Raw genomic sequence first — 23,138 nt, 5'->3', positions numbered from 1 at the left:
TTGATCCTTATTTTACAGATGTAGAGATAGTGGGTACTCCTCCACCGCCTACATATTCACAAGCAATGACCTTGGATTTAGAGACTGGAGCAGCATATATAATTGGCGGATTTGATGGTGGCATTCAGAATCATGTAACTCGCATTACATTGCCTCATGACCTATGCAGTCTTTGGTCTTCTAGAGATAAATGCAGTTCGTTCTTAGGTTGTTCGTTCTGTGATGTGTACCGTGAAGATGGTTCCAATTCAACCTATTGCTACTCAAATAGTAAAGGAATGCTTGAAAGGTAATAATACAGTTTATGCAAGATTTTTTTCCCCCCTTATTTGGAAGCCATTTCATTTCAGTTGTGACTTGGTTACTATATACCCTTGTAAGCTTTTCAGTCTGTCAAAACTAATGCAAGATCAAGGAAACACTAGGCAATACCTGGAAAATAAGAAATTTTCCAAGTACTTTTCGTCAGACTGAAAACCTTAAAAGTTATATGGTATATGTTTGCATTTGGTAAACAGATAACTAAAGATAAACTAGTTGTAGGTAGTATTAAAGAGTAGGTATAATTGCAAGGGTTACGTACAGTATGTACGAGGGAAAGTCAATAAGTATATGCAGTTTTGCTCTAATTGTCTTTAGGTTGGCTCTATGGTGCTGTGTGCTCACCAGCTGCTAGATGGCACCGGTGTCTTCGCCTGTGGTACATTTCAGCGCTATCAGATCAGTACAGCGTACACTGTTGCGACGTAAGGATGGCCGCGCCACTCTCTGTTTGTACCAAAGAAGAACAGCATTCCATAATCTGTTTTTTGTGGTCTGAAGATGTACCAGGAGCGGAAATTCATAGAACAATCACTTGTCTGTTATTTAGGAACATATCGTGCACTTGTTCACTTCAGTTATGGCTGCAGATGGACGCCCGGATCTTTCCTCATCCTTTACGCTCGTGCGACCCCTTTTAAACTATTCAATCCACTGGTAAACACTTCGCTGTGGCAAAACATTGTCCCTGTATTGTGCTGAAAGTCTTCTGTGAATCTCCTCTCCTGCTACACCCTCAGACCACAAAAAATGGATTACGGAACGCTGTTCTTCCTTGGTGCAAACAGAGAGTGGCGCAGCCATTTTTACGTCGCAACAGCGTGATCTGTACTGATCTGATAATGCTAAAACCTACCGCAGACATAGACAATGGTGCCATCTAGCAGCTGGTGACCACACAGCGCCATACAGCCAACCTAAAGTCAATTAGAGCAAAATTGCAGGTACTTGCAGAAAATTGACTTGCCTACATACTTTTTTCGGATGTAGTTTTGGCTAATGCATGCCAAATTTTTATTGGAAATCAAAATGCAGCTGATTTTTCTCTTGCCTTTCAGTTTTCATTTCTGCATTTATATTCTAATACAACTCTGACCCTTTTTTATTCTCATTGTTGTGTACAATAGGCCTTACAATTTCCATATCTCAGCTTTTTGCCTTGGTACTTGACTAAATGAAATCCAGTTGTTGAAAATATTGATTTGCATATACAGTTCAGTCAGTATTATTTTCAACATGATTCAAAATTGCCCAAGGGTACCTCGCTAATGACCAGATATACACATGACTTGGTAATGGAGCCATCAGTATCAGCACTTTACTGTCTATATTTCATTTCCAATTTTTAAAATATATATTTTATGTTTATATTCTATTTTTGCATCACAGATTGTCAAAGACAGGGAACTAAAAAGGAGAATAGTTACATATTCAAGGTGAACACAATTGGACGGTGTTATGCATTAAACAGCTATCCGCCAAATGCTGAAGTTGAGAAAAATGTGATAGAAAGTTTGTATGTTTAAAATGACTGTTAAATCTCCCCTGCTGGCCCTATTTGAGTTTCAAAAACACATAAAGTCTTGTTTCTATGCATTGTTGACAGTTCTTGTGCTTAAATCAGAAAAATATTGCAAGAAATTGACTTGTGAGCATTTGTCACTTAGATGTTTTATCTTATTTGTGAGTTTAGTTGCGTATAAAACTGCTAAGCACAATTTTCGACGCATATCTTGTTATTGCGTTATTCTGTTAAACACTTAAGTTACGCATAAAATGGCTAAGCACCATTGTTTTTAGTTTTCCCTTTTTATTCTTACCTTAATTTAGACTATTTCAGGACCCTGGACAAGTAACTTGAGGTATACACTGAGAAATATTTTGTTTTAAAAAAATAGCAATTTTATTTTCAATATTTTAGTCAAAGCTCAGGTACATTTGAATATATGTACAGTAGAACCTCGATAATTCAAAATCGGTTAATTCAAAATCCCGCCTGATTTGAAGAAGCTCTCGTTCCCAGAAACATGAGATATAGTTTTGCATGTTATTTCAATTGTTTAATTCGAAATACGGATAATTCGTAATTCGAAGTACAATCTCGGCCCCCTTACCGAAATTCAGACTTTTAATTCGAAACTGCCTTTACATTTAAAAAGAATAGTATGTTACAGAGTAATTTCAACTCGAAATTTATCCGCTCCGCGTCATAATAGAACGCGCGTTCCGGAACGTGGAGGGGTAGCTTTCCGCACTTACACTCACTTTGGTGGGTCTACAGTGCGCTTCATGATTGTTAAGTTGAATGAAATGGCAATTCTTTTGTATTCAACCTTTTAAATGCCATAATATCACACAACAGGCAGTGTGCGGGAAAACAGAATCCGCGAACACTGGCGATGCCGACAGTTGACGAAAAAACGTGGCTCATATAATAAATTCGTAGGCACCGAACAATATTGTCATTGCCGGTGAAACTGCATTGCTTTATTTTCATGCGAGCCCAAACGGTCTTATGGTTTTAAAGGAGAAATTGCCAGCTGGGAAATCGTACAAGGGTGAGGGATGGGGCCCGTGGAAGCGAGATACTTCATCCCCTCGTCATAGGAAAGTTCGATAAGCTACAATGTTTTAAGGGCGTTGGGCACTTTCCATGCCAGTACAAAGCATTTAAAAATGCAAACAGTACAGAAATCCAAAAAATAATGCAGGGGAACCGGCATAATTTATCCTCGTCTTTGAATTGTGCGATATTTTTTTCTTTCGTTGCGTGAGGTTATGTTTGTCAGTGATTTATCGAAGTGCATTATTTGAACATTGTAAATGCACCTTGTTGGATACATTTCGGAAATAGTTTTTTCCATGGCATTTGAAAGGTTTAAACTGTGAATCGAGGTGATTGCATGTATTAATAGGTCTTAGAATACTTTGTGACGCAGCAGATGTTTACATTTCTGAAGTACGAGAGAAGTGCCATGGCGGGAAATCGTGCAGGGATAGAGTCATAGGAAAGTTCGATTTTAAGGGCATCGGGTACTTTTTGTGTAAATACAAGGCATCTAAAATGCATACAGTATAGTAATCCAATTAATAAAGCACTCGCACATGGGAGCCAGCATAGATTTCTCCTCGTCCTTGAATCGTGATTTTTTTCTTTCTTTCATTGCGTGAGGTTATGTTTACCAGTGAGATATCCGAGTGCATTATTTGAATACTGTAAATGCACCTTCTTGGATACTTTTTGGAAATAGTTCTTTTTTCCATGGCATTTGAAAGGTATAAACTGTGAAGCAAGGTTAACTGAATGCAATAACGGGCCCTTAATATTTTGTAACGCGGCAAGGGTTGGTACTTCTGAATTGCGAATTGGCGGTTAATTCGAAGTCCGATTTTTGAGTCCCAACGACTTTGAATTAACGAGGTTTTACTGTATTTCTTAATCATGTTTAAATTAATAATAAAATAATAAGAATAAGAATACAAAATGAAATGTTGCTAAACACATAAGAAACTGATACTGTCTTAAGTTCCATCTTCTATTCATCTTCTATCGAGAAATCAAGCTCACTACCAAAACCCTCGATGTCATCAAAACTGTTCCCTTATGAATAAAGACCTTCGTAGAACTCCTTGGCATTGGACGGTATCAGATGCATGATACTCTTAATGTCTTCTAATTTTGGCTGTGATATAGCTTTTCCTTTTGGCCTTAGATCATCAAGGCAAAAACAAAAGTTGTTCTGGTCACCCTGGCATGTGCTTTTCTTCAAATTAATTTCTTGGCCTTCTGTGTCGTCAAGAGCTTGTTTCAAAGTCAGCAACCATGGCTTCTGCTTACTTATGTCAATTTACCGCGTTTTTAGCCAGCTTACCACATTGCCATTGGTGTCTTTCTTCCTGTTTATTATCTGTTTTTAAATAGAAGATGTGACCTTAAAATCCTCTTTTTTCATTTCTTTGATGACAAGTTTGTTCTTCTTTCAGCATTTCCTCATAACTTCCAAATAATCTTTGCTGGAACTTAAGCACATTTTCATTGTCTACAAAATCATGATCATTGGGCACATAGCTGTGCCCGGAAATGAGAAATCTCATTTTTATGGTCTTCAATGTTGGATGTGAGTCCATGACAGACTTCAGCATTATGATCAGTTTTATGTTACGATTCTGCCCTCTGCCAGAATTGGACCAAAGCACAAGTTCTTCCGTACCGTCTTCTAAGCATTCATCGATGAATTTCCTTAGAAAAGAGCCTACTTCTTGGGCTCCACGACCAGCTTGACCTCCCAGCCACAGGTAGCAGAAGCCTTTGTTTGATGATGTGTCATTAATTCCACAGTTATACAACCATAATTGATGTTTTTAGAATATAATTTTTGTTAAAATTCTTGGCAGGCGTAGTGTTCTCTGCATGTCAAAACTTAGCACTGACAGTCCATTAATTTCACTTGCTTGTTTAAAGTCGCTCTGCATTAGACTTTGAGCATTTTCTGCGTCCTGTGTGGAAAACGATATGGAAAGGAATGTGATTGTAGCGGGTGATCTCAATTTACCAAATGTCAGTTGGGAAGGTAATGCGAATGACAGGAAGCATGACCAACAAATGGCAAATAAGTTAATTTGGGAAGGGTAGCTTATTCAGAAAGTGATGTAACCAACTAGAGGGAAGAATATTCTGGATGTGGTGATGGTAAAACCAGATGAGTTCTATAGAGAAACCGAAGTAATAGATGGTATTAGTGATCACGAAGCTGTTTTGTCGTAGTTGAAAATAAATGTGATAGAAAGGAATGTGTTAAAATTAGGACTATTAGGCAGCAGTTCCATATGGCTGATAAAACAGGCATGAGGGAGTTACTCTGGGATGGGTTTAAAGCAGTTGTTGAGGAATATGAAAACAGGTTTGTACCTTTAAAGGTGGTAAGGAATGGTAAAGACCTACGTTATTATAATAGAGAAATAAAGAGGCTAAGAAATAGTTAGAAATGGCTGTGGAAGTAAGGAAAAATTGAAGGAACTTACTAGGAAACTGAATCTAGCAAAGAAGTCGGCGGAGTAATAACATGATGGCAAGCATAATTGGCGGTCATACAAATTTTAGTGAAAAATGAAAGGGTATGTATATGTACTTTAAGGCAGAAACAGGTTCCAAGAAGGACATTCCAGGAATCATTAATGAACAAGGAGAGTGTGTATGTGAGGATCTTCAAAAGGCAGAAGTATTCAGTCAGCATATGATAACAATGACATTTACAGTAAGATACAGAAGATGAAAACTAGAAAAGCAGCTGGAATTGATAAGGTTTCGGGAGATATGCTAAAGACATTGGGTTGGGATCTATATTTATTTGATTATTGCTTGCATGAAGGAGCTATACCAAATGAATGGAGAGTTGCTATAGTAGCCCCTGTGTATAAAAGAAAGGGTGATAGACATAAAGCTGAAAATTACAGCGGCGTCTCCGAAGACCGTAAAAGTAGTCAGTGGGACGTAAAACAAATAACATTATTATTATTATTGAAAATTACAGGCCAGTCAGTTTGACATGCGTTGCATGTAAGCTTTGGGAAAGCATTATTTCTGATTATATTAGACATGTTTGTGAAATTAATAACTGGTTCAATAAAGGGCAATTTGGGTTTAGGAAAGGTCATTCCACTGAAGCTCAACTTATAGGATTCCAGCAAGATATAGCAGACTTCCTGGATTCAGGAGGTCAAGTGGATTGTATTGCAATTGACCTATCTAAGGTGTTTGATAGGGTAGATCATGGGAGACTACTGGCAAAAATGAGTGCAGTTGAACTAGACAAAAGAGTGACTGAATGGGTGGCTATATTTCTAGAAAATAGAACTCAGAGAATTAGAGTAGGCAGATCTTTATCTGACCCTGTATTAATTAAGAAGGGAATTCCTCAAGGCAGTATTATTTGACCTTTTATTTTCTTATATCAATGATATGACTAAAGAAGTGGAATCAGAGATAAGGCTTTTTGCAGACGATGTTATTCTGTACAGAGTAATAAATAAGTTACAAGATTGTGAGCAACTGCAAAATGACTTGGATAATGTGAGATGGACAGAAGGCAATGTTATGACGATCAACAGGGTTAAAAGTCAGGTTGTCAGTTTCACGAATAGGAAAAGTCCTCTCAGGTTTAATTACTGCATTGATGGCGTGAAAGTTACTTTTGGGGATCATTGTAAGTACCTAGGTGTTAATATAAGGAAAGATCTTCATTGGGGTAATCATAGAATTGGGATTGTAAATGAAGGGTACAGATCTCTGCATGTGGTTATGAAGGTGTTCAGGGATTGTAGTAAGGATGTAAAGGAGAGGGCATATAATTCTCTGGTAAGACCCCAACTAGAGTATGGTTCCAGTGTATGGGACCCTCACCAGGATTAGTTGAAACAAGAACTGGAAAAAATCCAAAGAAAAGCAGCTCGATTTGTTCTGGGTGATTTCCACCCGACAAAGGAGTAGCGTTACAAAAATGTTGCGAATTTGGGCTGGGAAGACTTGGCGAGGAAGGAGACTAGCTGCTCGACTAAGTGGTAGTTATATTTATTCAAAACAATTTTTGAGAGAACATATGTAAAATGGATATCCCTATGTGGATATTAAAAAAGTATATTACCAAGTGCGTCCCGTTGCTTTAATCGTTGTATCCTTGCTCACCAAGCTGCTCTCTTGTAAATATGTATACAAACTGTAAATTCTCAATTGTTCAATTGGATAATGTAAATTTACTGTATAGTTACCAACCATTGGCAGTAATTTTTGTTAAAAACATTGACGCCGAGCACAATACACTTTCCCCCCGACTGTTATACTGTAAATAATTTTATAAACTTTATAATTTCCTATGAGTGCATCAATTATTCTTCAGAGCACCACTGCTGAACTCTGCTATAATTACCCAGTAATTTTAAGCATTGGTGCAGACTTCTTATTCTTTAAACTTATATTGTTTAACCATCACCATTGTACAAGAGTTTCTCATACTTAATTTTCCCATTGTAATGTGTATTAATTTGTGCATGTTAAATACTAATCAGGTACCTGATTTTTGCTTTGAGGAGGCAATTTGACTGATGATGCCCTCAGTAAAGGGCGAAACATGTCTCAAGCTGAATTAATAATAAATTCCTAAATGTAAAATATATATATGTATTGAATAGGTAACAAAATAAACCATTTAGCATCCTACATTCAATATCTTCAATACGGACAACAATGATTTTTATTACCTCTGTTATGTTTGAACCTGCGATCTTGCCACTAATTCATAGAGCAGGCTATTTTTGAAGAAATTAGAAAATAAAGGAGGACATTTGCGTAAACATTTTTAAAACAAATTTCTTCATTAGATTTTATAATGTTCATAGTTCATTCTTTTGGATTATCTCATATAAGACTATTGGTAGAACATACATTTTGATTAAAAAATATAAACTGTAAACAGGAGAAATTGGGTCTTGTTTTATTTCATTGTTTTCAAAAAAACCTAAAATTATGCATATGTTACCGGCATTGTCGGAAGTGCAGGTATTTTAGACAATACTTATAGATGTTTTGGCAAAGCTGAAAAGTCTCTAACTTGGCAACGATGGACTGTAGACCACATGTTCACCAGGACTTTTTGTGTTGTTTTGCGTTGTACTATCCACTCCCGATTAATTCCGACATGTTTGGAAACACTCTGCACAGGGTCTATCATATAAACCCAGACAAAGCGCACGGCATTTGTACTCTGCGCCACAGCAGCTGCCTCAGCCCAACGTATGTCGCGCGCGGCCACCCTGCTTTATTGAAATAATAACATTAAGTTATTTATTAGACCACCTAATCAATACAAAATCGTCTTGGATGATTTACATAAATTTGTTAGCTAATAGTGGTACATGTTTCGCCTTCCCTGAAGGCATCATCAGCCATAGTCTTAACCTTAAATTAAAAATAAGCGTCTAAATAACATGTAGTAATGAAATGAATTTTAAAATCTTGAAGAGATTTGAAGTAAAATAACATTAAAAATAACAATGATGGTTTGAAAATACAATGTGATGAGATACAATAGTGGAAGTATTAACAAAATTAACATTAGAAGGCTGCTAAAATAAGTACAATGGATAAAACAACAGATTGTTATACAACAAGTAGTAAGATTGCATAAAAGTAAAGTTGATAGTCTGGCGGTTAAAATTAGACTATGGCGAAAAATCTTATATAATCAAAGTAAAGAAGAGAGAATAAAAGTCAAAGTTATTCGAGAGATCCGAAGTTAATCATGATCTTGAAGATAAAAGACGAAAGTCAGATGCATATGGTGAAGTTGTAGAACACGTTGAGGATATGAAGTTGGTGAATAGAAGTTGAAGAACAGTTTCAAATAGGATCACTATGGACCATCTCAAAATTTGAAGTGATGTTCAAATGTTATAAATTGTGAGTTTGTAGATATTCTAGTTGAAAAAGCATATAAAAGTGGAATCTGTAAATGGAAGCAAGAAACGTAGAGTTAATTGTGTGAAAAGATATTTGAAAAATATTGAAGTAGAATCGTATGCACTTACCATTTGACGGTGACAAAGATAGCTTGTAATATTATGAGTTAGAAGTATTTGCAACAGTAGACTTCTTGCTACGTGTGTTATAACTGAAGTTTTGTGCTGGAGGGGGATCTGTTTGCGTTGACGTAACTATTGGAGGGGGGCTGCTATTGGTGGGAGGGAAGGAAGAGAGAGTATTACTGCGCGTGTTGTAATGGTGTAAGGCTATTGGAGGGAGCGATGTTACGGTGGGTGTGGCTATGGGTTTATTGGTTGTATTTGAATTAGAGGTACTAGCGGCGGGGGGAAGGGAGGGGGGTATATTAGCTGTAGGGGAGGTGGGAACTCTAATTGATGTGAGGTTGAAGATTTTTAAGAATTTGTTGGTGAGGGAAGTTGATTCTCGTAATAAAATAAGAATCTGTTCATACAAAGGGCTTTTTTTATCAATAGTGTCATTTAGATTTTTATCTTTATTAAAATGTTGGTCGAGGAAAATAAATAAGTTTTCATATTCTGTCATGAGTTTGCTTTTATCGACTCTTTTTAGGATATGGAGGTCTTGTTCTATTGTGGTGAATTTATGCCCGGTATCCCTCATATGGTTGGCCATTGCGGAGAATTTGTTGTGTCTTTGGGCATTGTAATGCTCGGCGTATCTGGTAGAGAAGCTGCGGCCAGTTTGGCCAACATAAGAAAAATTACATGTAGAGCATTTCAATCTGTATATTCCTGATCCAGAGTAACTATTGTCTGTGATGTTAATAGAGTTGTGATTGAAGAATAAATTACGATTAGTGTTTTTTGTTGTGTAGGCTATTTTTATTTCGTGCTTCAGTAATGAATTGGTTATCGGGTAAATGCTATGGTTAGTGAACGTGAATTTAGCGTATTTTGATTTGACGGGTTTTAATGGAGTTAAATTGGTAGCTAGTTTCAGTTTGGTTTTATTGATGATTTTATCAATCATACTCGTGTTAAATCCATTGAATTTAGCTATTTCCTTGATGAATAGTAATTCTTTCTTTAAATTAATAGAGGACATAGGGATCTTTAATGCTCTATATATTAAACTGTGATAAGTGGCTTTTTTATGTGAGTTGGGATGTAAAGAATCATTTTTTATGGTTGTTGGAGAAAAGGTGGGTTTTCTGTATATTTGGAAGTCAAATTTCTTATGTTGGCCAAACTGGCCGCAGCTTCTCTACCAGATACGCCGAGCATTACAATGCCCAAAGACACAACAAATTCTCCGCAATGGCCAACCATATGAGGGACACCGGGCATAAATTCACCACAATAGAACAAGACCTCCATATCCTAAAAAGAGTCGATAAAAGCAAACTCATGACAGAATATGAAAACTTATTTATTTTCCTCAACCAACATTTTAATAAAGATAAAAATCTAAATGACACTATTGATAAAAAAAGCCCTTTGTATGAACAGATTCTTATTTTATTACGAGAATCAACTTCCCTCACCAACAAATTCTTAAAAATCTTCAACCTCACATCAATTAGAGTTCCCACCTCCCCTACAGCTAATATACCCCCCTCCCTTCCCCCCGCCGCTAGTACCTCTAATTCAAATACAACCAATAAACCCATAGCCACACCCACCGTAACATCGCTCCCTCCAATAGCCTTACACCGATACAACACGCGCAGTAATACACTCTCTTCCTTCCCTCCCACCATTAGCAGCCCCCCTCCAATAGTTACGTCAACGCAAACAGATCCCCCTCCAGCACAAAACTTCAGTTATAACACACGTAGCAAGAAGTCTACTGTTGCAAATACTTCTAACTCATAATATTACAAGCTATCTTTGTCACCGTCAAATGGTAAGTGCATACGATTCTACTTCAATATTTTTCAAATATCTTTTCACACAATTAACTCTACGTTTCTTGCTTCCATTTACAGATTCCACTTTTATATGCTTTTTCAACTAGAATATCTACAAACTCACAATTTACAACATTTGAACATCACTTCAAATTTTGAGATGGTCCATAGTGATCCTATTTGAAACTGTTCTTCAACTTCTATTCACCAACTTCATATCCTCAACGTGTTCTACAACTTCACCATATGCATCTGACTTTCGTCTTTTATCTTCAAGATCATGATTAACTTCGGATCTCTCGACTAACTTTGACTTTTATTCTCTCTTCTTTACCTTGATTATATACGATTTTTCGCCATAGTCTAATTTTAACCGCCAGACTATCAACTTTACTTTTATGCAATCTTACTACTTGTTGTATAACAATCTGTTGTTTTATCCATTGTACTTATTTTAGCAGCCTTCTAATGTTAATTTTGTTAATACTTCCACTATTGTATCTCATCACATTGTATTTTCAAACCATCATTGTTATTTTTAATGTTATTTTACTTCAAATCTCTTCAAGATTTTAAAATTCATTTCATTACTACATGTTATTTAGACGCTTATTTTTAATTTAAGGTTAAGACTATGGCTGATGATGCCTTCAGGGAAGGCGAAACATGTACCACTATTAGCTAACAAATTTATGTAAATCATCCAAGACGATTTTGTATTGATTAGGTGGTCTAATAAATAACTTAATGTTATTATTTCAATCAAATATCATCAATACGGACCAAAAATGATATTTATTACATGTAACACCCTGCTTTAAGCGTGTATATAATCTTATATGAAATCTTGCCATATAAAAGATGCTGGAAGTGTTTTCCTTTATAATGAGGGACTTCATAAACACCATTAGGATTTTCTGTACACCAATAGTGAGAGTTATGACTGTTCACACGACCATTAAGTTCAAACCAGAACACAAGCTGTGGGTCGAATAGCACGAGAGGTAAACTGGATGAGTGAGGGTTTCCCTTTATATATAGTTTATACACGACTGGAAGCGTGACGTGACGGGAGAAAGAGAGTACTTGTTTCAGATCTACAATAATGTGACTTGTACTAAGGGAATTTATTAATGTGCTCAAGAATTTCTGCCATCTTAAGATCAGGTATTTTATTACGACCTCCTGATTTACCTCTGTTATCTTTAATTAGTGTTCTATGCAGTTTGTTGGCTTTCTTAATATAGTTATTAATGTGATCGTCTGATATTCTAAGTGTCTGTTTAAACATTGGTACTCCTGCCAGGGTGTAAGTTCCTTGAACAACCTTCTACTTGCATCTTTTGTACTCTTCCTCTTCACTTGGCTTACAATTACTTTATTGTACAGAGTACTAAATAAGTTACAACATTGTGAGCGGCTGCAGGGTGCCTCGATAGTGTTGTGAGATGGACGGTGGTCAATGGTATGATGATGAACAGGGTTAAAAGTCAGGTTGTTAGTTTCACAAATAGGAAAAGTCCTCTCAGTTTTAATTACTGTGTTGATGGGGTGAAAGTTCCTTTTGGGTATCATTGTAAGTACCTAGGTGTTAATATAAGAAAAGACCTTCATTGGGGTAATCACATAAATATGATTGTTAATAAAGGGTACAGATCTCTGCACATGGTTATGAGGGTATTTAGGGGTTGTAGTAAGGATGTAAAGGAGAGGACATAGTCTCTGGTAAGACCCCAGCTAGAGTATGGTTCTAGTGTGTGGGACAGTCGCCAGGATTACTTGATTCAAGAACTGGAAAAGATCCAAAGAAAAGCAGCTCGATTTGTTCTGGGTGATTTCCGACAAAAGAGTAGCGTTAAAAAAATGTTGCAAAGTTTGGGCTGGGAAGACTTGGGAGAAAGGAGATGAGCTGCTCGGTTATGTGGTATGTGATATAGATGTTGATTCCCATAGGGAATCTGAAATATTTGTTCCGAATGAGTAAATTTATAATACCAATATAAATGGTCTGTTATTGGACATTATAAATTTTCCAGCTAACTCATTCCTGGCAACCAGGATGCAGGTATGCACTAGCCAGCGTCTTGGTAGGTGTGCTAGGTACCAACTGATGAGCCCAGTCTAGCACATGAGGGCGAAACACTGGCAACCAGGAATGAGTTAGCTGGAAAATTTATAATGTCCAATAACAGACCATTTATATTGTTATTATAAGTGGTATGTTCCGAGCTGTCAGTGGAGAGATGGCGTGGGAGGACATCACTAGACGAATAAGTTTGAGTGGTGTCTTTAAAAGTAGGAAAGATCACAATATGAAGATCAAGTTGTAATTCAAGAGGACAAATTGGGGCAAATATTTGTTTATAGGAGGGGGAGTTAGGGATTGGAATAACTTACCAAGGGAAATGTTCAATAATTTTCCAATTTCTTTGCGATCATTTAAGAAAAGGCTAGGAAAACTACAGATAGGGAATCTGCCTTGCCATTTGGGCGACTGCCCTAAATGCAGATCAGTAGTGATCGATTGATTGAAATAGAACTTTACCATTATATGCTAGGTTCCAAAAATGGTCAAACTCGTTTTTGTTGTCTTCTAGACGTACTTTATTATGGTTTTCTGTGGTTTCCCATTTTCACACCAGGCAAATGCTGGGGCTGTACCTTAATTAAGGCCACGGCCGCTTCCTTCCCACTCCTAGCCCTTTCCTGTCCCATCGTCGCCTTAAGACCTATCTGTGTCTCTGTGTCGGTGCGACGTAAAACAACTAGAAAAAAAAAAGACTTACTTTATTATGACATTCTGATCGGCAGTGAAAGTCTCGTAATTCTCTTGGTTCAATGACTTTTCTTTGTTGGCTAATGTATGATTCATTCCACTGGCATCTTTTCTTTTGTTCTTCTCTACTCTGATGTGGATGTTTTCTTTTCTGTCCTTTCCTTGGTCTACCAGTAAACTGGTAGTTTTGGTCATTGCATTCTGCATTATCACTGGTTTGTTTTACTGATAAGCTGGCAATTCCGTTACATTCATCTCCTAATGATACTTTAGAAACGGGGTCAGAAGTTGTAATATTTGTATTACATGCTGTACTTTCATTATAAAATCTACTTGGATGGTGGTTAGGAGTACCAGTTACAGAATTTGATGCAATAATTTTGGAAGATTCTGTACACGGACTTGTTAACGTCTGTGGAAAATTAGTGTATGGATAAAATTCACTACTTTTATTTTCTATGGCAGTAGCACTGAGATCACTTAAATTCAGTAGAACAGAAGACAAATCATGTACTTCAGTACTTGACTGCTGTGAAAAATAGTCAGTCCCGTGAAATGATGACGCATATCTGCCTCATAGCGCAATTGAATCGATTGTTTCAGAAAGTAGTCAAGTGCCAAAAAATGAAAAAATGAGTTAATGGCAGAATATGTTACTAAGATGGTATACGCACATTTTGGTGCTGAAAACAGTCAAGAAACATCCTCCTATAATGGTCAGGCATTATGTTGAATTTCGTATTTAGTTCAGAAACCAGTTAAGTGACACCGCTTGGCTGGTTTGTGCAGTAAACTGCAGGTACATTTTGTGATGTGCTGCACCTTGCCGGCTGCTCTGAATCCAGAATAGCCAGCTGTTCAGCTGTTTATGTTGTCATTGTTGTGTTTCTGGAATCCCATGTTCATAGTTTTGTGTTTCCGTGGTTTCCCATTTTCACACCAGGCAAATGCTGGGGCTGTACCTTAATTAAGGCCACGGACGCTTCCTTCCCAGTCCTAGCCCTTTCCTGTCCCATCGTCGCCATAAGACCTGTCTGTGTCGGTGCGACGTAAAGCCAATAGCCAAAAAAAAAAAGTTTTGTGAACAGCTGTTTGAAAAAGTGTTTCTTTTGTTTAGTGCAGTTTTTTTATAATCATAGTGATATGTCTGAAAGTTCAGAAGACGAACCTGCATCTAAAATGAAACGAGGAGTGGTAGACAAACAAACTCACACGCGTGATATTATCGGATTGCAAGGGTAAAAGGAGAGGTTATATTTCTTACTCAGGCAAGGAAGTACCTGTTCTGAGCCCTACATTATTCTCTGTTATTGTTTATTTTAGGTGCCCATCAATATTAAGATGATACCTGACCTAAATGCCTTAAAACCTTACCTGATGTGATATGAACACTTATGACAGCATTTTACAAAGGCCTACAACAGGGACAGAATGTGCTGTGGAGTTTATTTATGAGGATTGAATACCTCCTGTCATGTGATGAGCAGGCATTGCTGATTTCATCCTTTTAATAATTATATTTGTAACAGCAATGTAGTCTAAAACTATTAAAATATTTTCTATTTCCACAAATATGGGTTTCATGACAAAATCCGTTCAAAATTCAAGAATTATCTCGTAAAAATATGTTTGCAACAATTGTTTATTTCAGAAACCAGTTAAGTGGAAATTTTTTCGGATTTTTTTTACAGCAAATTTAATGAGCACAAAATATTTTTCCTTAGATAGAAAGTATTAAAAGATATTATACGCTCATGCTAAAATAATAAAACCACTACCATAACATTTTGTCTGATGCTAGGCAGTTTTTTTCATTTTCCCAAAAATGACAGATTTGGCGCTTGACTGGTTTCTGAAATAATAGATTCAATTGAGCTGAAGTATTATTTTCAGTTATGGAACAAAGTACATCATAACAACTATTGCTACAAACAGTTTTCAGCCCTTTCATGCAGAACTTATGACGTTTGTAGGAACTGCTTCATAGTTTTGTCTCATACCTGATTGATGCAAAACTCCTAACCCAAGATAAAAGGGATGGTGCTTAGATTTTATTAAAATATTAACGTTAACATTGAAATAAAGGACATCAATATACAGGAAATATATGTAGTTCCCCACTGTACACACTAGATTAGTCGAAAAAGCTCCTAGCCTTAGGGTGTCTGAGCTTGAAATACTGGAGTGGTCCTGCATGGTGCTCGTGTCATTAACTTGTATTCCCTGTAAGTAAAATAATTCTCTGAAACTTCAGCCTGCCTATTGCAATTAACACTGCAGATAATTGCTAAAGACATTGGTGTTTGTGTTCAGAGATTTTCTGCTAGTAATTAAAATTATGTGCTATAGTAATATAAAAAGTAATCTGGAAGCCGTACTGTGTATTCATGTGAAGTGTCTGAATCCTCAGGTTGATCCTTCTTCAGAAGTGAAAGAATTTTCTGTGCTCTGCTTGCCATGATGTGTACACACGCTCATTCAGTACACACAGAATTTTTTCCTGCGAGATTAAAGACAGCAACAGAAAGCAGATCTTTTGGCACAAAGCCGATTATCATGTAACACTAACAATAAAGTTTGGGAATCTAAGGGACATTAAACTGTCGCTTAGCCGTTTTGTGCCGAACTCATAACGTTTGTAGGAATCGCTTTGTAGTTTTGTCTTATAGCCGATTGATGCAAATCTTCTAACCCAAGATAAAAGGGATGATGCTTAAATTTTACTAAAATACCGTATTTACTCGGTATGTCAGACCCCCATCGCGTATTAGATCCCCCCTGGCATTTTGGGACAAAGAAAATGAAAAAATAAATCTTGCATACAAGACCCCCCAATGTAATTCGTCAGGGAAGAACAATGATTCTGCTTCGAAGTGGGTACAAGCCTTATTGCAGCTCTGATGACATCACACAAATTTGTGGATAGTTTCGTCCATATGACCCGCGCAATGAAAACACGTCAAAGTCATGCGGTACATCTGTGTTCCGTAGTTAAGAAATGTCACCTCCGTAGCATAGGCCTACTGCAACTCTGACGTCATACAAATAGGTGAATAGTTTCATGTCTGACCTACGCAATTAAAGCATGCATCAGTCATGCTATATGTCTGTTTTTTTGTAGTTAAGAATGTCCGCCAGCATAATGGTTAGCACAGTTAGCTGTCGTTCTTGGGGGCCTGAGTTCAATTCCCGGTACTGTATTGTCAGAGTTTTAAGAATGGCAGGAAAGTTGATATGCAGTAAAAATGGTACATTCAGCTCACCTCCATTGGGGGCTGCACCGCCTTGAGATGAGGAAAAGTTTACTTTACGCAAGAAATGTTCACGGTTGTTGCTATTAATATAGCGGGCGAGATCATTAACAAAGTGATCGTTTAATATCTTGTAACTTGGGCCAATACAGCCTACATAATCTTTGGAGAGAAAGAGGCTTAAAACGCGATAAAAACAATTTAATCATAACAATTGTTTTTCTCACCAACATACCTAAATAATAATAATAATAATGGTATTTTTTTATGTTCCCACTAACTACTTGTATGATTTTCAGAGTTGCCAAACAGAACATACTATGTGTTAATAAAAAAATAATTAAAAAAAATAAAAAATAGCCGGGCTGAGTGGCTCAGACGGTTGAGGCGGTGGCCTTCTGACCCCATCTTGGCAGGTTCGATCCTGGCTCAGTCCGGTGGTATTTGAAGGTGCTCAAATATGACAGCCTCGTGTCGCTAGATTTACTGGTACGTAAAAGAACTCCTGCGGGACAAAATTCCAGCACCTCGGCATCCCCGAAAACCATAAAAGTAGTTAGTGAGACGTAAAACAAGTAACATTATTAAAAAAAATATTAATAAAAAAATATGGAGGCAACGAATGTGCAAAATTAAACGTTATGATAATAAAAAGGCATTACGCCACACCTGTAGATATCCCTAATGCGGCAAGCTTCCTGTTATTTATTTTTATTCTTTCCGTCGTGGAACTTAGACACTAGCTGGGCACTTAACAGCATACCTAACCTCAACAATGCGGTCTCTCTTATCTCAATTACAGCAGTTTAGGTAAGTCCTGATGTGATAAATGTGAAGAACAAGCATGAAATATACATAGAAATAAAGACTGGCTTTCAATAGCCTCAGTCACTATGTATTACATTCAGAAGTACAACTCTTAACATACGCTAGTTATCAGCTGGTGGGTTGGCACGCTTTATTCAGAAGGGGTTGCTTCTGGTACACATGCACCAACTGGAAATAACAGAGACTATCTCCAGAAACCATTTGCGAATAGATTCTCACTGTTTGGACTATATAGTCGGGAACAAAACTATTTTTTAAGTTGCAAAAAGACGGGATCTCAAATACTTACGATTGCCGTGAAGATGGCATCATTTGGAATGACGACACGCCGGTAGCAGGGAAGTTGGATGCACAAGACGATAATTCAAATGAAAACAATGATCGGGCTGTGTGGTAGGCCTACTGCTTAACTGACACACGAAATTACTGTCATTACGTTCTTTTGTATTAATATTGCACAATACAATACCCTTATCCCTTTTCTCTGCGGGGTCAAGTATGAATTGAGACGAATTTTCGTAGCGAGTTTTTACGACCGCTGTTCTTCCTGACATCAACCTCATCAGAGGAGTTAATGAGATGAAACGAATGACTATATTTACTTTATGTGTAGTCATGTGTTCACAATTTATTCTTTTTAAATTTAGAAATACTGCCTTCCAACAAAATTAGCCATTAAAACTCAGAATACATTCGTAAGTTTGTTAAAGAATAGTGTCGAATGTTAACATGTACAGTTTATAGCTCTTTATAGCCTGGAAGTCATGTGTTCACTGCACAAAATTTGAGGTTTTCGCATATTGGACCCCCTCTTTTCTTGGCTGTAATGTAGGGGGAGAAAAAGGGGTCTAATACGTGAATAAATACGGTATTAACATTAACATTGTAATAAAGGACATCAGTTTAAAAGAAATGTGTATTTCCCCACTGTGCACAATAGATGGTGCTAAAATAACGATTTCCAAAAATGGCGCTTAGCCGGTTAATGCATAACGCCACCCAATTACAGCTTATTGTGGGGAGAGAAAGCAACAGGAAAGAGAAAGATGACAAATCTGGGAACCCAAAAAGACAAGGAAAAACTCTATATCTTCATAGCTGAGCTTTCACATAATAATAATAATAATAATAATAATAATAATAATAATAATAATAATCATCCTCTTCTTCTTCTTGTTCTTTATTACATTTTCCATATTTGTGTTTGGCTCTAGAGTGTGTTTGTATCTTGTTTCTTATATTTGATGATTTGTGTGCCCATGTGTTTTCCTTCTGAATTGTTGTCTGAAAATGGGATGATTTTTATGAAAAAACTGAATCAGTAATGACCTGACATAAACTGAATACATGGAGTGCGGTACCCAGACAGATGGCGGTTTTGTAGTAAATGGCACCCTGCTGGTTTGAAGTCTTCAAATTTTAGGTATCTTGGCTCTCACCCGACTACTGACAATGACACAGTACTAGACTCCAGAGCATGATTTGGTACGGGGTAGTTGAAGTGGTGTCAGGTCACGAGTGTCACTGTTTCATACATTGTTTTCATATATAACTTATTTACCCTTAGCCGAAATGCCAATAATCTACTCTTTTTTGCGATTTGGATAAATTGCTCTTTTAATCTTTTGCACTCCTTTATCAAGTGGACTCGACATTGAAATATTAGCCTTTTGTTCTGATGTCAAGTTCTACTTGATATAAATTCAGCTTATACTTTCAGTGCTCTTATATCAACTATGCTCTGTTTAAATATTGTAGTATCATCGTATGGAACCCATGAGAACACCTTTCCTGCCCTGTGATAGTTCAGGGGAATTCTAGGAGACTTGAATGTCTGTGAGGATTTATTACGGCATGATTTGTTTGTAAAACATGGTTTCACCTTCTTCCTCTTATGTGTCTTCTCTCACAGATTGTAGTATTTTATGACAGATGACAGCGAAAGTGATTATAATGTACTCACTACTGACTTCAACAATTTATTAGTGCACAATATAAGAGAAAGTAGTAAGAGTGATAGTTAGTTAGAAAGTAGTTACTGTTCTTACTTCTCATAATGCCAGTGGAAATATGATCTATGATGATCAAAAAGTATCACATGATGAAAAATTACAAAGATTACTCATTTTTGGATTGCGATTGTAAATATTTTTCATGTAATACATTTTAATTAGGTTTTGTATAAGGTTGTTCACTTTCTATGGCTGTTCATGCTGCAGAAATTAAACGGAAGTTGAGCTTGGGTAAGTATAATAGAGGTCAAAAGGTTAACCCATGACTGTAATTGGTGATATATATATATATATATATATACTAGCAAATGTACCCTTGCTTCGCTACAGTATTCTACATTGTATATGGATTTCTCCATAAATTACTGTAAATGCAGTGAGTAAGACTATATTAAATTGCACCTACAAACGGACTTCACCATCAGACAACTCGTTCAGTGTTCTACATGGTTGGTCCTGAGACATTTTCCCGTATCTCCTATATTTATGGGTTAGATTCAGTTATTCATTGAATGGTGGTTGGTCCTGAGACATTTTCCCGTATCTCCTATATTTATGGGTTAAATTCAGTTATTCATTGAATGGGGGGAAATTAGGTACAGTTTTCACATACTACTTTATTTTTTTATACTCATGTGACCCTGGAATCATAAAATTTTGCGAACATATGGCCACTGGCCATGTCAATGTGCCTGCCCAATGTCATGATTGCATCTTTCCCATAAGTGTGCCAAACAATAACATACACATGTAAAAAGTACAACATTAAATTGAACTCAAGAAATGCAGTACTATTTAACGAATAAACGATAGAGATATGACAAAATATCATAGGCCCAAAGTTGTAGATCTCCCCAAATTGAAACACAGTCTTTTGTGATACGACTTACGGTTTAGCCAACCAATTATTCCGAAAGGATGGTCCGCACCATCGTTAAAATTGCATCCATATTTCGATATTTTCTGGGGCCAAAAGTTATACATTTGCATGGCCTGGAAGATGTATTTCCTCCAAGAAAAGATTGTCTAGGTTTAGGGATTAGTACTTACATACATACGGAGTAATTAAGGAAGCAAAATAATACATCTAAGAAAACTGACATGAATAGAAAATGGATTATAACGGAGGATAGGCGGATGGAAATTCTAAATTCCCATGGAGGGAATTAGATATTTTTCCACCAAAAGAGCATATCAAAAATCAGATCAAAAGTTAGATGTATGGCTTTTCAGGCGTTTGCTCTCTTAACCAGCATTTCGTCTTAGGTCTGACACTAGACTCGTCAGAGTGGGATGTGTCAGACCCTACCCACTGATGCTGGGGTGTATGCAGGTGAAATTTATCAGAAGCCTATTTATGCGACACAGTCTGATAACTGCATACGGGAGATAAAACTCCACAATGGAATTAACGCCCGCCGAAATGCTGGTTAATAGAGCAAATGCCTGAAAAGCCATACATCTAACTTTTGATCTGATTTTTGATATGCTCTTTTGGTGGAAAAATATCTAATTCCCTCCATGGGAATTTAGAATTTCCATTTGGAATTGCTAGGCGGGCATTAATTCCATTGTGGAGTTTTATCTCCCGTATGCAGTTATCAGACTGTGCTGCATAAATAGGCTTCTGATAAATTTCACCTGCATACACCCCAGAATCAGTGGGTAGGGTCTGACACATCCCACTCTGACGAGTCTAGTGTCAGACCTAAGACGAAATGCTGATTAATAGAGCAAACGCCTGAAAAGCCATACATCTAACTTTTGATCTGATTTTCGGATAGGCGGATGACGACAAATGCGTACATACCAAGTGAATGTATTGGAAAATAAAATGCCCCTCAATAAATTATGCTGGTGTGAGTTATGGATATAAGAAAGCAGTAACAGAGGAGAAATTTAGGTGCAGGGATTCTTAGGTAAACAGATAAGAGGATGAGTTAAGGTGTTATTACTTGAGCTATTCAACGACGGTTATAACCTCCAACGATATTCCGCCAATATCCCGCAGAATGGCCGATTGACACCTCTCTTGCCTTCTACCCAAGGAACAACCACGAATTTAAAGGCATGATGAGGAAAATGGCAAGACGTTACTTCCCTGCTGGTATGCAGTCAGAGACGTTGCATGGTAACCTGTAGGTTCGTTGTCGGTCTGTCAGTTACTCAATGCAGAGCATGATACCCGCAGAAAATAGTACATTTCCCGTCATTTGAAGAGTAAGGTATATTATGAACATAACAAAAGTTGTTTATAATGAAGATGCATTTCACATATGGTCCACGGAGTTTACAGAAAATCAATAGTATAAGAGAAAATGGAGGAAAACCGTTCTGGTTTTCCTATAAACCCCCCGTCTCTTCAAAGATTTTAATATGATATGCATATCGAAACCTTCCTCGGGATGAGTATAATCTAAATATGAAGTTTGGTTGAGATCTATCCAGCCGTTTCGCCGTGATGGTGGAACAGACGGACAAACAAACAGGCACGAAAAATAAAAACCACCGATTCGGTCTTGAGTTGACCTAAAACGGATAAATATCTGAAAAATTGGCAAAACAAACGAAATTACAGACAGTGGACCCCCTAGAACTTTATTTATATAGATACACACACATACCTGCCAACGTTCATGGTTTATACGTAAAATCTACAGAAATTGCAGCATTTTACGGTTTTACAGATGGATGGGTGTCATTTTACGACTTCGCAGACAAAAATTTGAAACATTAATATTTGATAATTACTCCACTTCCGCACAATCGATTGTTTGCGTGGGTCGAAGGCAAGTCACGATAGTCGATAACTCATTCTTTCATATGATTGGCATTTTGAACTGTGTGATATTTCTGTCGTTATTGGAATTTAATTTAAAGCCGGGATAACAGTTTTTCCGTGTGAATCTTAGGTGTCGACAGGCTCTGCTCCGCAAATTCTTTGTTCCGCTCTGTTCGCATGTTGTGATATAACCCATATTCTTTAACCACTTGAGTGTTGTTCTTTGTTCACGAAGTTGGCGTTCCTTGAATGTTTTGGCCTTTTAAAGTTATGACATATTTTAATGTGGTGTTCAAGTTTTTGTGTTATAACTTCGTGCTTCATAGTTTCCTGTATTCGTTGGACTAATTACATTCGTTCAAGTGACTGGGTATACCACTATTAGCGAAGCCCATTAAATTATAAAGAAGAAAAAGAAGAACTGCATTCATTCCATGTGTGCATGTCTTTTTTACCTTGTGAACATTTTTTTTTCACGAGGTTAGTGTCATGTTCATTTAATGGTTTAAGACTTTCTGTGCTTTGACTGCCTTGAGTGTCTATGTTATAATTTTATGTGACGTTCAGTGATCCAGGTTCCTTTCGATATTTCAGTTACTTGTAAATTTCAGTAGATGTCGAGACATTTCTTCTCGGATATTTTCACACGGCATATATTTCTATTGTAGATTATCATGAACAAATCCAACAAGAAACAGTACTTACAGACATTTAAGGAATCATATTCTGTTGATTTTCCGTGAATACTAAAATCAAGGAAGG

At 37.0% G+C, this 23,138-nt stretch overlaps 1 protein-coding gene across 1 annotated transcript in view; it reads left to right on the top strand.

Annotated features, from left to right (window-relative positions):
• The window catches only part of Megf8 (multiple EGF like domains 8), a 461,373-nt gene that overhangs the window by 303,346 nt on the left and 134,889 nt on the right, over positions 1-23,138 (top strand). Inside the window, exon 28 of the mRNA XM_067145403.2 lies at positions 19-289. Within this exon, the coding sequence (XP_067001504.2) occupies positions 19-289 (271 nt within the window). The remainder of the gene's footprint in view (positions 1-18; positions 290-23,138) is intronic.

This window comes from Anabrus simplex, chromosome 4, assembly GCF_040414725.1.
Source record: "Anabrus simplex isolate iqAnaSimp1 chromosome 4, ASM4041472v1, whole genome shotgun sequence".
In the NCBI taxonomy this organism is placed as follows: Eukaryota; Metazoa; Arthropoda; class Insecta; order Orthoptera; family Tettigoniidae; genus Anabrus; species Anabrus simplex.
The sequence above is the reverse complement of the archived record's forward strand: the minus strand, read 5'-3'. Positions and strand labels throughout refer to the sequence as shown.